Below are 19,204 nucleotides of genomic sequence, written 5' to 3'. Positions count from 1 at the left end.
CTAACCAACTAAAAACTGGCACAGAGTGTACCCATAAGAAACTTTTCATATATTATATTCTTTTTTGTTAGCTTCAACTCTAATTTAGGCACTTTTCTTACTGAAACCAAACTCCTTCATTTAGTAGTAATCTTATATCTATGTCTACTAAGAGATGTAAGGTATCCTTGTATAAAGGGCGGTTGCTCAAGCTGTCCATTTTTTCAAGGACTTTAAAACCACATACCTGGTGGGTGGGGAAAGGATGGATTGGGAGTTTGGGATTAGTAGATGCAAACTATTATACAGAAAATGGATAAACAACAAGGTCCTACTGTATAGCACAGGGAATTATATTCAATATCCTGTGATAAACCATAATGGAAAAGAATACGAAAAAGAATGTATATATATGCATTACTGAATCACTTTGCTGTACAGTAGAAATTAACACAACATTGTAAATCAACTATACTTCATTAAGATAAATAAATAAATAAAAACCAACCACATACCTGAGGGGCATGATCTATTTATCAATGAACGCTGAAGAACAGTTGCCCCAAAACATAAACTGATTGCTTTTAGGTACACCAATTTTAAACTAATTAAATATGTATTTGTATTGAATAATAAGAAATTTTTACATAAATAATAACAAGTTTAAAATTTTAATTTAAAAAGAGCAGGAGTTTTTACAACAATGACTGGTATCACGTGACTATTTCAGAAATAAACTGCTCAGAGTTTCTTTGGGCATTTAAGTAATTGGAACTTTTAAAATTTGAAGCTCTATTCAGTACATACTCATTTATTCTTTAAATCAATCCTGTGATGTAAGAAGTAGTATCATCCCCATCTTCAGATGAAGAGCCTACAGTTGAGTAATTTACCCACGACCTAGAAGCTCATCAGTAGTGGATTTGACATTTAAAGGCAAGCTATTTGACTTTAAAGCCTATGCCCTTATCCACAACCATGCTCATAAGACCTAAAATTAATTCATTCATTCTGGTATTTCAAAGGGGATGAGCGCATTTATGTAAAAAGTTAATTATTAGTGATCTAGAATAGTACTGTCCAATAGAAGTCTCTATGATGATGGCAATGTTCTTTATCTATGCTATCGGCCACTTGAAATAAGACTGAGAAACTGAATTTTTGAATTTGATTTAATGTGGCTAGTGCTACTACACTGAATAGTGCAGCTCTAGAACTCCAAACGTGCTAAACACAGTGCTTGGTTAAGGCAGACACTGCAATAATAGTTTACATAGACGACAAGCCACTAGACAACTAATCAGTTAAGTATAGGATACATTACAATCCCGAGGGAACCACTACTTAGTATTTTCTACAGAATCTAAGGAACTAAAATATATTTGGCCTCTCCTAATAGTAGGAACTTAAAATTTAGTCAACTTCAGCTGAATATAAAAGGAAAAGGAATCCCCAAACTGCTTCCACATGAGGAAAACGGAGAGATAGCCTAACATTCATGGTTCTCAAAGTGTGGTCCCCAGACCAGCAGCTGTCAGCATCACCTTTAGAAGTGCAAATTCTCATGTTCCATCCCAGAACCACCGACTTGGCAATCTGTCATTTAACAAGCCCTCCAGATGAGTTTGAAAAATGTTGACATCTGAGAACCATTTTATGAGGAAATCTGGAAATTAACAGTGAGAAAAAGCCCAAAATATCCAACTCGTCTCAAGCAGGTGTCACAAAGTCCTTAAAAAGAGAACAGCTGAAGGCAACAGGCTAGAGCTGGCCTCACTCTTACCATTTCCTTAATCACTTGGATTTCTTCACTTTTGACAAGTGGTTTCATGTAATGGAAAAAGAACATGGTTAAGAATTCTGGTCCCAGCCACTGCTGTGCCGTGCTTCCAGTAACAGGGGGTTCTGCTAAGGCAATGATTCTGAAGGAGGGGTGGACAGGAAAAATCGATCTAAAAGGAAAAAAAAATTTTCAAAACATAAACTTTTATGTTAGAAATTAGGACATAGTAGCTAAAGCCTAGCCAATAATAAGGCTGTACTACAGTTAAAGCTATTATCCAAAGAACAAGCTTTGAAAAAACAAGTCAGGACACTCTAAAAACCTAAGATTAAAACAAAAGAAGAATCACCAACCATTAATATTTATGATGTACCACATCCACTGATGAAACTCCATCCCTGGTACAAAGCACCGTTTTGGATATGTTGTTATACTTACGATAAATTTTCTCCATAGTCCCTTGAAACATAACCCCAAACAGTCCATATTCATTTCATAGGTCCCCTGTGTTTATTCAAAATCTCCTGTCTTGCAAGAAACCCACTCTATGTCAACCATAGAAATACCAAGAAGTATGATTCAGGATAAGAAGACTTTTTATAATATAGAAAATTTAAGGAGCATACGGGATTGGATTAAAATTAAACTTTGGATTGGCAATAAGAATACTTAGGTCTTAAAAAGGTAGAGAAAAGTGAACTTCTATATAACTCACTCTCTTGTCATTTTATAGGAAACAATATGATTTTTAAAGTAATCTCTTTGATAAATCTCTGCTAGGGAATCTGAAGATGTAAATATTCTAGGACACACAGAGGAATAAAATAAGACTTCCCATGCTTTGTGAAATGACTTGAGTAGTTTTTGAAGAAGGAGCTAGAAACCCTTTATCATGATCTAATCATGAGTAATATCCTCAGTTCTTATCAATTTTCAAAATTGCAGGGCAAATAGACTTTTTGAGGGTTATATCATCCTTGCTGAGAAAGGAGAGGTGAAACTCAAACACTTGCGAAGATCTTCAGAAAAACCAAAATAAAGGGACCTAAATGGCGTTTCTTCATTGCCATTAACTATCGTGGTAGAACTCAAGTTATGTGATTGGGCAGTGAAAATATCAGGAGATAGGACATGTGTAGAAAGAATCAAATAAATACTCTGAAGATTTCAGATAAGAAAAAGTCCTCCCAATAGAAAAGGTAGGTCCACTGAGTCCCTGACTGCATGATCTGTAATCTTAGGGGGTGACAGCATAATTTGTAAGTCAGGGAAAAGCAATTTTTAGAAATGGTCATATGAAAAGTCTGGGTGAATTCCTAAAAGCTACCAAATGCCATTTCATTTCTCTGGGTAGGAAAAAAAAAAAAAAGACTTTTCCCCAAGCATGGCACGGGGATGATCTGTTCAAAGGAGTTGTTCTAGGAAAAGAGGAAAGGATCACAACACAGATAATGGCTGAAAGTCCTGAGGATAACACGATCACTCATGATTGCTAGTAATTAGACAGTCACCTAACAGAACCTGGACAGAGAAAATTCTATGATCTGAAAGCTAAAAGGAAAGGTTATTCCATTTTCCACTTCTGCTAAGTGATTTGCTATAATCCAGAAAAGTCTGCTTCATGGCCCAGCAACAGATGTTGGATTCATCCTTGATCCTCCTCTCTCCTAGCCGGGACAAAAGAAGGTGGCAGAGACAGAGTCTGCTTATTTGTGCTTTGTTCAAAAGTAAAGCTGCAAATGTAATTTTTTACTCAAGACAGTGAGGGATACTAAATTAGGGAATAAACAAAGCCAAAATCCAATAAGCAAGCCAAAAGAGGAAGTCCAATTTACACCTTAAACCAATAGGTCAGGAAAAGGTACCATAGCTGAGCTGTAAATTCAGGCCTAGAAGAACAATTAACATGAAAGCAAGCTAGGTGGTTTTAACTAATATAGGGGGATGGTTATTGCTTATGACATGCATTGTCTGTGGCTTGCTTTCTGGTACTGACTCTAGGAGGGTACCCAAATGAGCTGGATAAAATTAAAGGGGAAAGGGGCTTCCCTGGTGGCGCAGTGGTTGAGAGTCCGCCTGCCGATGCAGGGGACACAGGTTCGTGCCCCGGTCCGGGAAGATCCCACATGCCGCAGAGCGGCTGGGCCCGTGAGCCACGGCCGCTGAGCCTGCGCATCCGGAGCCTGTGCTCCACAACGGGAGAGGCCACAACAGTGAGAGGCCCGCGTACCCCCCAAAAAAAAAAAAAAAAATTAAAGGGGGCAGTTTGTTAGACAGCTGATGTTGACAGGCAGAGAAGTGTATGCTGACAATAAAAACAGCCATCAAAGTACTGAATAACAGGATGAGAAGGATCTTTTTGTTTGTTAGGATCGCCGCAAAGGCTTCCTTACATATAAATAGGTCATATGGAAAGTCATTTCCTAATGAAGCTAGGTTCTCCAAGCCTGAAAGTTAGAGAGCAGAGTACGCCTGAGGATCAGCCATGTACTTTCAGGTGATCTGACATATTGGTGGGTAACACAAAGGCTGAAGCAGTGGTAAATAACTGAGAATTAGGAAATAGGCACTATGAAAATTTAAAATCAAGGTTAACTTCAATTTTACTAGAATTTAACAACAAATAACAAATGAAACTAAAGATATGGATTAACTTCAGATAAACAGATATTATTTCATAAAGATTAAAAAATTTTAAAGCAAAAGATCTTTTACAAAGACTTAAAAAATTAAAATACTGCGGTCAATATGTTTGTTTGGGGGCATAGGTTTTTAGAGAGTAAAGTACTTTCCAATGCTTCTCAGCAACAAAAAGGAATGAATTACTGATATACATAACAACATGGAATATCTCAAAATAATTATGTTGAGTGAAAGAAGGCAGGTCCAAAAGAGTAATAAGTGTATGATTCCATTTATATAAATCTCTAGAAAATACAAGTTATATAGAATAACAGGAAGCAGATTCCTAGGGGTAGAAGAGGAGGGTGAGAAGGGGAGAGAGAGAGGGATTATAAAAGGGACCAAGGACACTTTGGGGATCGTAGATGTAGTCATTATATTGATTGTGGTGATGGTTTCATAGGTGTATAAAAAAGCCAAAAATTATCAAACTGTATACTTTAAATATGCAGTTTTTAATATGTCAATTATACCTCAACAGAGCTTTAATAAAACAAAAAATTCAATAAATTTCTATATTTTGAAGGAAATTATATACTACATTTTTGTCAAATGTGTTTATTAAGGAACTTCAAATAATAATATAGAAGGTTTTTATAAAGATATTAATCATGAACTGGAAGAGGATTTTGTAACTGGCCTTCCACACTATAATACTAATGTTCCAACTCAGAACCTGGAGGTTATGCAGTCCTGTACACAGTCCATATTTCTCCTTTTTTGCAATGTAGCAAACTGCATGGACACACCTAACACATCTTTATACCACACAGTGTCTAGTGTGATGAAAGACAGATGAGAGATAGATAGATGGATGGATAGATAGATAGATAAATGTATTGCTGCTGTTAATAACCACCACTGCAAGAAAATTTTTGAAGACCTTTGGTGGCAAGGACAAAATAAAGATAAGTGATAAGAACTGAGAATAATGGTTTCCCCTTCAAAAGCAGAGCAGCTAGTCTAAATCTGGTCTTGAATGAATTTTTGAGAGAAGGTTCATTCTTGTATCAAATATGTTATACATTTGTGTATAAAAAAGACATAAGCAATACACACAATAAGTAATGAGATCCTTCAAAGGCACAGAGCTTAGAACTTTCCCTTGACCGTAAAATGTTTAGCATTATTTTTCAAAATCAGAATTTGCATACAGCGCTTTGTTTTGAAATCAAACACAAAGACTTGGGCATAAAACCCTAGATCTACCTTGAATTTTGTTAAAAATTTATACAGCCTAATTTTCTAGCAAAGAGATCCTGAGGTTTCTGGGGGAGGTAGGAGAGTACCTACCTCGAATGCTTGAATCGTAACTATCTTCAAACATGAGTAAGAGTAAAAGGGTCCAGGGAATGTAACGGATTGAGGATTGTCCCCAATGTCCACTTACCGTTCACAACTGATTAATAAAAACTGGGAGATTATAAACTGTTTTCAATGTTTAATCACAATCAATAAAAATATTCAATAGAAATGCAAAAACATTAGAGCATATATAATTACAACTGAGACTAGGCCCCTAATCTTTATTTCTTCCCTGAGATAACCAGAGGCCTTATTTTTGGTAAAATAAACCATTAGCAATTCATAGAAACTCTCACCCCCCTCATCTAGGCTCTGACCAACAGCAGGAAGGGACACATTTAGCAGCCTATAGTATTGTACTCCCTCTTTCCCCAAAGAAGTTTTCTCATCAAAGTAAGTAGTTCTATTTCGGTCCTTATTTCCTGTGAGAAATGCAGGCATGGTGTCTGGTGTGCGTGGCCATCATGTTATTTCTAACGACCACGTCCACAGTATTCCTGGTGTCTTGCAGCAGAAGAAGGAAAGTCTCTAACATTTCTTTAGCTATTTCTTTTTTTTTTAATTTTTATTTATTTATTTATTTATTTTGGTTGTGTTGGGTCTTCGTTTCTGTGCAAGGGCTTTCTCTAGTTGTGGCGAGCGGGGGCCACTTTTCATCGCCGGTGCGCGGGCCTCTCACTATCACGGCCTCTCCCGTTGTGGAGCACAGGCTCCAGATGCGCAGGCTCAGTAGCTGTGGCTCACGGGCCTAGTTGCTCCGCGGCATGTGATCTTCCCGGACCGAGGCACGAACCCGCGTCCCCTGCATCGGCAGGCGGACTCTCAACCACTGCGCCACCAGGGAAGCCCTTCTTAAGCTATTTCTAAGGGAACATTAGCTATGTCATTACCTGCAAAGAATACTAAGGAAACGATCAAGGTATATGATCTTGGTGAAGGGTTAGACCCCAATGAAGGTAAGCAAAGGAGTCAAATACAATTGTATAGAAACTGGGTTTCATACTATGAAGATGAAAGGCTTGGTAGCTCACTGCTAGTAGATGTTAATTATGAGACCCCATGTTATCAGATTTGTCATTAAAAGCCAAAGTATTACTAATTAGTAGGTTCATAAAAGGAAACATTGCTAGCTCAGAAAGTTATCTAAAACTGGATTAATAGAATTACTTTACCTTGAGTTTTCTAGAATTTATTCTAGGTTAAGATTTATTTATTTTTCAAAAACATTTACTAAGTGACCTACTACGTATCAGGTATTGTGACACTCGAAACAACGAGGTGAAGTATAGAGCAAAACAGAGTCTGGACAACATTAAAGTCCTAGGTTCCAGTTATTTCCTGAGGCCCAAGAGCATCCTTTCCCTTCCTTTGAACATGTGAGATACCCCCAAATTCCTTTTTGCAAGAATTTAAAGTTTTACTTTTGTTGCTCTTACTTGTAGCTACAGGATTCCTGCCAAACACAAATATGAAAATTGTTCCTATCTAAAAGCCAAAAGTCTCTAAATTTATCAAACTGGGTCTAGAGGCAAAGAAGCTTAATTCTGATTTCCTTTCATTCTACCTTTGATATTTTTTCTATCTCAAAATTCCCCACAAAGAAACAAAGCATTAATAGCTGAGTTTACTTAAAGATGAAGACAAATAATAATCACTTCGCTGAACTTCAGTTCTGTGCTTAGGTACAGAATAAAAGGATAGGAGACTTGGGTTATGAGTTTCTAATTTATATTTCAAACACTAATGCCAAGAGTGACATATTAGATATGGACACAATACAGGATCAACTCAGCTAGGTAATGGGTCACATAAGAACAACTCATGAAAAAAATTAATTTTCTCACAGGGTACAAATTTCCCAGTTTTTATGCTATGCTACGTCCTTTTAGTCAAGCTGCCTGCTCTCTACCCAAAGAACACAGCCTTGAAAGATATAGTCAAGTGGTTTAAAGGAAGAATCTAACCTTTTCAACCCTAAAAGAGCACATATTTATTCTCAGAAAGACAAAAATGGGCAACAAAATTAAAGCAAGGTTAACCAGGAAAAGGTAAAGAAATTTACTAACAAGCCACATCATCGGAATGAGGCAGATTCTGCAATATGACTGTATAACAATAAAATAGAGAAAAACTGTTTACCATCATAAGAAAATAGTGTTTCTCAGGTTGAAAAAAGGGGGAGTGCTGATAAGGAAAGCAATTAGGCTTTCAACTGGGAGAGAGATTTCAGACAGAGAGGAGAATCCATTTTTAGACATCTCACCTCTGAAAAGTCAATAAAGTCCTGACAAATTGACAGAACGTAAGAGAAAAAAGAAGGTCAGTCCAGGAGGTTCAATATCTAACTGATGAAAATTGCAGAAAGAAAGACCAGAGGAAATGGAGGACTGGTAGTGGAGAGAGATCTAGGATGACATGTACGCTACACATACGGAGAGCAACAAATCCAGAGTAGGGCTAGTGAGAACACACCATGGAGAAAGAAGAAATGGACGGAAGATGAAACTGATAGAATACCTGATGTGCCTGAATGTGCCGAGACGAGATTTAGACAACAGAGGAAGTGTCTGGGATGAAAAAGTGATACACAAAAAATAAGGTTGGGAAGAGGAGATCAAGGTGGCAGAGTAGGAGGAAGCTGAGCTCACCTCCCCCACAAACACGTCAAAAATACATCTACAGGGTTTCCCTGGTGGTGCAGTGGTTGAGAGTCCGCCTGCCGATGCAGGGGACATGGGTTCATGCCCCGGTCCGGGAAGATCCCACATGCTGCGGAACGGCTGGGCCCGTGAGCCATGGCCACTGAGCCTGCGCGTCCAGAGCCTGTGCTCCACAACGGGAGAGGCCACAATAGTGAGAGGCCCGCATACCGCAAAAAAAAAAAAAAAAAAAAAAAAACATCTGCTGGTGGAGCAATTCTCACTGAAAACAAACTGGAGACAGGCAGAAAGACTCTTGTACCCCCAAGGGGAAGATCCACACAGAGTTGGGTAGGAAGGGAAGAGAAGCGATCAGCTTGGGACCTATGCCCCTGAGAGGGGACACAGAGAGGAGGGGGATAACACAGGCTCAGAGATCCTCCCTGGGGAGTGAGCAGTTCGAAACATGTATTAGGCACCTCAGTCCTGGGGTCTGACTCTGGGAAGACAAGTCCGCCTAGCTGGCTTGCAAACCAGTGGGACTTACAGGAGGGCTCTAAGAAACCTAGACCTGCTTGTGAAGAAGGCAAACTCATGTGCTGACTCCCGGAAGCAAGGTGGAGGAAGCAGATTGAAACTGCCTGGGGTTCTAGTTGGCTTCCAGAGACCAGCCCAGAGCCCAGCCCAGCCAGCACTAGGCACCCGCTCCAGCCCCTCTAGCTCTAGCTCCACACTAGGGAGAAGCCTGCCTTTGCAGAGCAGAGTGCTTAGCTGCAGGGGATGGAGCTGGCTCAGATCCAGTGCAACATCTGAATGGGGTGAGGGTGGCCGTTACTGGTGTTCGTGGAGGTGCCACATCAGGAGCAGTCTAAAGATCTGACTGGTGGGCTGGGACCTCCCCAGCCCACGTCCCAGCCCACGCCAAGGGTATGCTCTGGCCCCTCTTGCTCCGGTGCTGCTCCTCTCTAGGGCAAAGATGCTGTTGCTGGGAGTGGGGGAGGGAGCACACTTAGAGGGAATGGAACGAGCTCAGACCAGACCCTCAGGGCTTCTGCTCCAGCACGTTGGGACCCAACCCTGACTCCAGTAGGGCGATGACAGTCACATAGAACAGGAGAAGTCCTGGGCCACACCTGGCTCCAGCTCTAGCCCCTCCATCTCCAGCCCCATCACCTGAAAAGGTGATGGCTGCCAGCACACGCTAGGAAAAGATGTGACCCACGCTCACTTCCCATTCACCTCTCCCACCAAATCCACTGGGAACTGCATAGGGATGCTCCCACACCAGGGCACCCCTTCAAGAATGGGATAGGTAACTGTTTTACCTAATTTCATAGTGACAGAGAAAGTTAAGTAAAATGAGAAGACAGAGTAATTTGTATCAAATGAAAGAATAAGGAAAAAAACCTGAAAAAACAACTAATGAACTAGAAATTTAAAATTTACCATATAAAGAGTTCAAAGCATTAGCAATAAGAATGTTAACTGAACTAAGCAAAAGAATAGATGAACACAGTAATGATTTTAGTAAGGAATTGGAAAATATAAAAAAGAACCAATCAGAGCTGAAGAATGCAATAGCTGAAATGAAAAATACACTAGAAGGAATTAATGGCAGACTATGTGATACAGAAGAATGCATAAGTGATCTTAAAGACAGAATAACAGAAATCACCCAATCAGAGAAACAAAAATTTTTAAAAATTTAAATAAGAATAGTTTAAGGGACCTCTTGGACAACATGAAGTATACTAATATTCATATTATGGGCAACCCAGAAGAAGAAGGGAGAGAAAAGGGTGAAAAATGTATTTGATAAAATTATGGCTGAAAAATTCCTGAACCTGAAGAAGGAAACAGACATCCAGGTATAGGAAGCCTAGAGAGTCCCAAACAAGATGAACCCCAAAAGACTCACATCCAGACATATCATAATTAAAATTCCAAAAGTTAAAGACAGAATTCTAAACTCAGCAAGAGAAAAAGAGTCACATATAAGGGAACCCCCCTACGGCTATCACGAGATTTTTCTGTAGAAACTTTGCAGACAAGAAGGGAGTGGCAGGAGAGACCTTCAAGATGGCAGAGGAGTAAGACTTGGAGATCATCTTCCTCTCCACAATTACATCAGAAATACAGGTACATGTGGAACAACTCCTACAGAACACCTACTGAACGCTGGCAGAAGACCTCAGACCTCCCAAAAGGCAAGAAACTCCCCCATGTACCTGTGTAGGGCAAAAGAAAAACAAAAAAGAGAGAGAGACAAAAGAATAGGGACAGGACCTGCACCTCTGGGAGGGAGCTGTGAAGGAGGAAAGGTTTCTACACACTAGGAAGCCCCTTCGCTGGCGGAGACGGAGGGGTGGCGGGGGGGAAGCTTCGGAGCCACGGAGGAGAGCGCAGCAACAGGGGTGCAGAGGGCAAAACGGAGAGATTCCCGCACAGAGGATCGGTGGCGACCAGCACTCACCAGCCCAAGAGGTTTCTCTGCTCACCCGCCGGGACAGGAAGGGGCTGGGAGCTGAGGCTCGGGCTTCGGAAGTCAGATCCCAGGAAGAGGACTGGGGTTGGCTGCGTGAACACAGCCTGAAGGGAGCTAGTGCACCACAGCTAGCCGGGAGGGAGTCTGGGAAAAAGTCTGGAACTACCTAAGAGGCAAGAGACCACTGTTTCAGGGTGCGCGAGAAGAGGGGATTCAGAGCACCTAATAAACGAGCTCCAGAGATGGGCGCAAGCCACGGCTATCAACGTAGACACCAGAGACGGGCATGAGATGCTAACACTGCTGCTGCAGCCACCAAGAATCCTGTGTGCAAGCACAGGTCACTGTCCACACCTCAGCACGTGGGAGCCTGTGCAGCCCACCACTGCCAGGGTCCCGTGATCCAGGAACAACTTCCAGGAGAACGCACGGCGCCTCAGGCTGGTGCAATGTCAAGCCGGCCTCTGCCGCCGCAGGCTCGTCCTGCGTGCTATACCCCTACCTCCCCAAGGCCTCAGTGAGCCAGAGAACCCTAATCAGCTACTCCTTTAACCCTGTCTGTCTGGGTGGAAACCTCAACATAATGAAGGCGATACATGACAATCCCACAGCCAACATCATTCTCAATGGTGAAAAACTGAAACCATTTCCTCTAAGATCAGGAAGAAGACAAGGTTGTCTACTCTCATCACTATCATTCAACATAGTTTTGGAAATTATAGCAACAGCAATCAGAGAAGGAAAAGAAATAAAAAGAATCCAAATCAGAAAACAAGAAGTAAAGCTGTCACTGTTTACAGACGACATGATACTATACATAGGGAATCCTAAAGATGCTACCAGAAAACTACAGCTAATCAATGAATTTGGTAAAGTAGCAGGATACAAAATTAATGCACAGAAATGTCTTGCATTACTATACACTAGTGATGATAAATCTGAAAGAGAAATTAAGGAAACAATCCCATTCACCATTGCAACAAAAAGAATAAAATACCTAGGAATAAACTTACCTATTGAGACAAAACACCCATACTCAGAAAACTATCACACTGATGAAAGAAATCAAAGATGACACAAACAGATGAAGAGATGTACCATTTTCTTGGATTGGAAGAATCAACATTGTGAAAATGACTATACTACCCAATGCAATCTACAGATTCAATGCAATCCCTATCAAACTACCAGTGGCATTTTTCAGAGAACTAAAACAATAAATTTGACAACTTGTATGGAAACACAAAAGACCCCAAATAGCCAAAGAAATCTTGAAAAAGAAAAATGCAGCTGGAGGAATCAGGCTCCTGGACTTCAGACTATACTACAAAGCTACAGTAATCAAGACGGAATGGTACCAGCACAAAAACAGAAATATAGGTCAATGGAACAGGATAGAAAGCCCAGAGATAAACCCACGTACATATGGTTACCTTATCTTTGATAAAGGAGGAAAGAATATACAGTGGAGAAAAGACAGCCTCTTCAATAAGTGCTGCTGGGAAAACTGGACAGCTACATGTAAAAGAATGAAATTAGAACACTCCCTAACACCATACACAAAAATAAACTCAAAATGTATTAAAGACCTAAATGTAAGGCCAGACACTATTAACCTTGTAGAGGAAAACATAGGCAGAACACTCTATGACATAAATCACAGCAAGATCCTTTTTGGCCCACCTCCTAGAGAAATGGAAACTAAAAACAAAAATAAACAAATGGGACCTAATGAAACTTAACAGCTTTTTCACAGCAAAGGAAACTATAACCAAGAAGAAAAGACAATCCTCAGAATGGCAGAAAATACTTGCAAATGAAGCAACTGAAAAAGGATTAATCTCCAAAATTTACAAGCAGCTCACGCAGCTCAATATCAAAAAACAAACAACCCAATCCAAAAATGGGCAGAAGACCTAAATAGACATTTCTCCAAAGAAGATATAGATTGCCAGGAACACAGGAAAGGATGCTCAACATCACTATCATTAGAGAAATGCAAATCAAAACTACAGTGAGGGGTTTCCCTGGTGGCACAGTGGTTGGGAGTCCGCCTGCTGATGCAGGGGACAGGGGTTCGTGCCCCGGTCCGGGAGGATCCCGCATGCCGCGGAGCGGCTGTGCCCGTGAGCCATGGCCGCTGGGCCTGCGCGTCTGGAGCCTGTTGCTCCGCAGCGGGAGAGGCCACAGCAGTGGGAGGCCCACGTACTGCAAAAACAACAACAACAACAAAAACTACAGTGAGGTATCACTTCACACCAGTCAGAATGGCCATCATCAAAAAAATCTACAAACAATAAATGCTGGAGAGGGAGGGTGTGGATAAAAGGGAACCCTCTTGCACTGTTGGTGGGAATGAAAATTGATACAGCTACTATGGAGAACAGTATGGAGGTTCCTTAAAAAACTAAAAATAGGACTACTGTATGTCCCAGCAATCCCACTACTGGGCATATACCCTGAGAAAACCACATTTCAAAAAGAGTCATGTTCCCCAATATTCACTGCAGCTCTATTTACAATAGCCAGGACATGGAAGCAGCCTAAGTGTCCATCAACAGATGAATGGATAAAGAAGATGTGGCACATATATACAATGGAATATTACTCAGCCATAAAAAGAAACGAAATTGAGTTATATATAATGAGGTGGATGGACCTAGAGTCTGTCATACAGAGTGAAGTAAGTCAGAAAGAGAAAAGCAAATACCGTATGCTAGCACATATATATGGAATGTAAAAAAAAAAAAAATGGTCATGAAGAACCTAGGGGCAAGACGGGAATAAAGACACAGACCTACTAGAGAATGGACTCGGTGATACGGGGTGGGGTAAGGGTAAGCTGGGACAAAGTGAGAGAGTGGCATGGACATATATACACTACCTAATGTAAAGTAGATAGCTAGTGGGAAGCAGCCGCACAGCACAGGGAGATCAGCACGGTGCTTTGTGACCACCTAGAGGGGTTGGATAGGGAGGGTGGGAGGGAGGGAGATGCAAGAGGGAGAGATATGGGGACATATGTATATGTATAACGGATTCACTTTGTTATAAACAGAAACTAACACACCATTGTAAAGCAATTATACTCCAATAAAGATGTTAAAAAAAATTAGTCTGCAAAACAAGTTGGTGAAAGGTAACAATAATACATAATTATAACAACAACAACAAAAAAGAATGAAATACTGCCATTTGCAGCAACGTAAATGAACCTAGAGAATATTATGCTAAGTGAAATAAGTCAGGCAAAGAAAGACAAATACTGTATGTTTTCACTTATATATGGAATCTAAAAAAACCAAAAAAATACAAAATAAAAAAACCAAACAAATAAACAAAAACAGACTCACAGACAGAGATGAAACTATTGGTTACCAGTGGGCAGAGGTAGCGGGGAGGAGCAAGACGGGGATAGAAGATTAAGATGTACAAACTACTATGTATAAAATAAAATACAAGGATATATTGTACAGCACAGGCAATATAGCCAACAATTTATAATAACTTGGAATGGAGTATAATCTATAAAAATATTGAATTACCATGCTGTACACCTGAAACTAAAATTGTAAATCAACTATATTTCAATAAACACACACACACACACACACACAAAGTACCTGTACGATAGCTGAATACTTACTAGTTGTCTTAAAAAAAAAATTCAAGCTCTTTGTTTCCTGGTGCGTGAGGAGCGGGGATTAAGAGCGCTGCTTAAAGGAGCTCCAGAGACGGGCGCGAGCCGCGGCTAACAGCGCGGACCCCAGAGACAGGCATGAGACACTAAGGCTGCCGCTGCCGCCACCAAGAAGGCTATGTGCGCGCACAGGTCACTCTCCACACCTCCCTTCCAGGGAGCCTGTGCAGCCCGCCACTGCCAGGGTCCCGGGATCCAGGGACAACTTCCCCGGGAGAACGCACGGCGGGCCTCAGGCTGGTGCAATGTCGTGCTGGCCTCTGCTGCCGCAGGCTCGCCCCGCACTCCGTGCCCCTCCCTCCCCCCCGGCCTGACTGAGCCGGAGTCCCCGAATCAGCGGCTCCTTTAACCCCGTCCTGTCTGAGCGAAAAACAGACGCCCTCCAGCGACCTACACGCAGAGGTGGGGCCAAATCCAAAGCTGAACCCCAGGAGCTGTATGAACAAAGAAGAGAAAGGGAAATCTCTCCCAGCAGCCTCAGGAGCAGCGGATTAAATCTCCACAATCAACTTGATGTACCCTGCATCTGTGGAATACCTGAATAGACAACGAATCATCCCAAATTGAGGAGGTGGACTTTGAGAGCAAGATTTATACTTTCTTCCCCTTTTCCTCTTTTTGTGAGTGTGTATCTGTATGCTTCTGTGTGAGATTTTGTCTGTATAGCTTTGCTTTCACCATTTGTCCTAGGGTTCTATCTGTCTGTTTTTGTTTTTTTTTTATTTAAAAGAAATTTTTTTTCTTAATAATTATTTTTTTATTTTAATAACTATTTTAGTTTACCTTACTTTATTTTATTTTCTTTTATCCTTTTTCTTTCTTTCTTTCTACTTGTACTCCCTTTTATTCTGAGCCATGTGGATGAAAGGCTCTTGGTGCTGCAGCCAGGAGTCAGTGCTTTGCCTCTGGGGTGGGAGAGCCAACTTCAGGACACTGGTCCACAAGAGACCTCCCAGCTCCACGTAATATCAAACAGCGAAAATCTCCCAGAGATCTCCATCTCACACCAACACCCAGCTTCACTCAACGACCAGCAAGCTACAGTGCTGGACACCCTATGGCAAACAACTAGCACGACAGGAACACAACCCCACCCATTAGCAGAGAGGCTACCTAAAATCATAATAAGTCCACAGACACCCCAAAACACACCACCAGACGTGGTGGACCTGCCCACCAGAAAGACAAGATCCAGCCTCATCCACCAGAACACAGGCACCAGTCCCCTCCACCAGGAAGCCTACACAACCCTCTGAACCAACTTTAGACACTGGGGACAGACACCAAAAACAACGGGAGCTACAAACGTGCAGCCTGCAAAAAGGAGACCCCAAACACAGTAAGATAAGCAAAATGAGAAGACAGAAAAACACACAGCAGATAAAGGAGCAAGATAAAAACCCACCAGACCTAACAAATGAAGAGGAAATAGGCAGTCTACCTGAAAAAGAATTCAGAATAATGATAGTAAAGATGATCCAAAATCCTGGAAATAGAATAGAGAAAATGCAAGAAACATTTAACAAGGACCTAGAGGAACTAAAGATGAAACAAGCAACGATGAACAACACAAAAATGAAATTAAAAATACTCTAGAAGGGATCAATAGCAGAATAACTGAGGCAGAAGAACGGATAAGTGACCTGGAAGATAAAATAGTGGAAATAACTACTGCAGAGCAGAATAAAGAAAAAAGAATGAAAAGAACTGAGGACAGTGTCAGAGACCTCTGGGACAACATTAAACGCACCAACATTTGAATTATAGGGGTTCCAGAAAAGAAGAGAAAAAGAAAGGGACTGAGAAAATATTTGAAGAGATTATAATTGAAAACTTCCCTAATATGGGAAAGGAAATAGTTAATCAAGTCCAGGAAGCACAGAGAGTCCCATACAGGATAAATCCAACAAGAAACACTCCAAGACACATATTAATCAAACTGTCAAAAATTAAATACAAAGAAAACATATTAAAAGCAGCAAGAGAAAAACAACAAATAGCACACAAGGGAATCCCCATAAGGTTAACAGCTGATCTTTCAGCAGAAACTCTGCAAGCCAGAAGGGACTGGCAGGACATATTTAAAGTGATGAAGGAGAAAACCCTACAACCAAGATTACTCTACCCAGCAAGAATCTCATTCAGATTTGATGGCGAAATTAAAAGCTTTACAGACAAGCAAAAGCTGAGAGAGTTCAGCACCACCAAACCAGCTTTACAACAAATGCTAAAGGATCTTCTCTGGGGAAGAAACACAAGAGAAGGAAAAGAACTACAATAACAAACCCAAAACAATTAAGAAAATGGGAATAGGAACATACATATCGATAGTTACCTTAAATGTAAATGGATTAAATGCTCCCACCAAAAGACATAGACTGGCTGAATGGATACAGAAACAAGACCCATATATACGCTGTCTACAAGAGACCCACTTCAGACCTGAGACACATACAGACTGAAAGTGAGGGGATGGAAAAAGATATTCCATGCAAATGGAAACCAAAAGAAAGCCAGAGTAGCAATTCTCATATCAGACAAAATAGACTTTAAAATAAAGACTATTAGAAGAGACAAAGATGGAAGCTACATAATGATCAAGGGATCGATCCAAGAAGAAGATATAACAACTGTAAATATTTATGAACCCAACATAGGAGCACCTCAATACATAAGGCAAATACTAATAGCCATAAAAGGGGAAATCGACAGTAACACATTCATAGTAGGGGACTTTAACACCCCACTTTCACCCATGGACAGATCATCCAAAATGAAAATAAATAAGGAAACAAAGGGTTTAAATGACACATTAAACAAGATGGACTTAATTGATTTTTATAGGACATTCCATCCAAAAACAACAGAATACACTTTCTTCTCAAGTGCTCATGGAACATTCTCCAAGATACACCATATCTTGCGTCACAAATCAAGCCTTGGTAAATTTCAGAAAATTGAAATTGTATCAAGTATCTTTCTGACCACAAGGCTATGAGACTAGACATCAATTACATGAAAAATCTGTAAAAAATACAAACACATGGAGGCTAAACAACACACTACTAAATAACTAAGAGATCACTGAAGAAATCAAAGAAGAAATCAAAAAATACCTAGAAACAAATGACAATGAAAACATGACGACCCAAAACCTATGGGATGCAGCAAAAGCAGTTCCAAGAAGGAAGTTTATAGCAATACAATCCTACCTTAAGAAACAGGAAACATCTCGAAAAAACAACCTAACCTTGCACCTAAAACAACTAGAGAAAGAAGAAAAAAATACCCCAAAGTTAGCAGTAGGAAAGAAATCATAAAGATCAGATCAGAAGTAAATGAAAAAGAAATGAAGGAAACAATAGCAAAGATCAATAAAGCTAAAAGCTGGTTCTTTGAGAAGATAAGTAAAATTGATAAAGCATTAGCCAGACACATCAAGAAAAAAGGGAGAAGACTCAAATCAATAGAATTAGAAATGAAAAAGGAGAAGTAACAACTGACACTGCAGATATACAAAAGATCATGAGAGATTACTACAAGCAACTCTATGCCAATAAAATGGACAACCTGGAAGAAATGGACAAATTCTTAGAAATGCACAACCTGCCAAGACTGAATCAGGAAGAAACAGAAAATATGAATAGACCAATCACAAGCACTGAAATTGAAATGGTGAATAAAAATCTTCCAACAAACAAAAGACCAGAACCAGATGGCTTCACAGGCGAATTCTATCAAACATTTAGAGAAGAGCTATCACCTATCCTTCTCAAACTCTTCCAAAATACAGAAGAGGGAGGAACACTGCCAAACTCATTCTACGAGGCCACCATCACCCTGATAACAAAACTGGACAAAGATGTCACAAAGTAAGAAAACTACAGGCCAATATCACTGATGAACATAGATGCAAAAATCCTCAACAAAATACTAGCAAACAGAATCCAGCAGCACATTAAAAGGATCATACACCATGATCAAGTGGGGTATATTTCAGGAATGCAAGGATTCTTCAATATACGCAAATCAATCAATGTGATACACCATTTTAACAAACTGAAGGAGAAAAACCATATGGTCATCTCAATAGTTTCAGAGAAAGCGTTCGACAAAGTTCAACACGCATTTATGAAAAAACCCCTCCAGAAAGTAGGCATAGAGGGAACTTTCCTCAATATAATAAAGATCATATATGACAAACCCACAGCCAACATCGTCCTCAATGGTGAAAAACTGAAACCATTTCCACTAAGATCAGGAACACGACAAGGTTGCCCACTCTCACCACTCTTATTCAACATAATTTTGGAAGTTTTAGCCACAGCAATCAGAGAAGAAAAGGAAATAAAAGGAATCCAAATTGGAAAAGATGTAAAGCTGTCACTGTTTGCAGATGACATGATACTATACACAAAGAATCCTAAAGATGCTACCGAAAAATACCAGAGCTCATCAATGAATTTGGTAAAGTAGCAGGATACAAAGTAAATGGACAGAAATCTCTGGCATTCCTATACACTAATGATGAAAAATCTGAAAGTGAAATCAAGAAAACACTCCCACTTACCATTGCAACAAAAAGAATAAAATATCTAGGAATAAACCTACCTAAGGAGACAAAAGACATG

The 19,204-nt window shown here is 40.3% G+C and overlaps 1 protein-coding gene across 3 annotated transcripts in view; it reads right to left on the bottom strand.

Moving 5' to 3' along the window:
• The window catches only part of VWA8 (von Willebrand factor A domain containing 8), a 364,890-nt gene that overhangs the window by 227,940 nt on the left and 117,746 nt on the right, over window positions 1–19,204 (bottom strand). For all 3 annotated transcript variants that reach the window (XM_079902720.1, XM_079902719.1, XM_079902721.1), the window contains one exon: window positions 1,763–1,931. In XM_079902720.1, the coding sequence (XP_079758846.1) occupies window positions 1,763–1,931 (169 nt within the window). The remainder of the gene's footprint in view (window positions 1–1,762; window positions 1,932–19,204) is intronic.

This window comes from Stenella coeruleoalba (assembly GCF_951394435.1).
Source record: "Stenella coeruleoalba genome assembly, chromosome: 18".
In the NCBI taxonomy this organism is placed as follows: Eukaryota; Metazoa; Chordata; class Mammalia; order Artiodactyla; family Delphinidae; genus Stenella; species Stenella coeruleoalba.
Note: the sequence above shows the minus strand (reverse complement) of the source record. Positions and strands in the feature narration are given on the sequence as shown.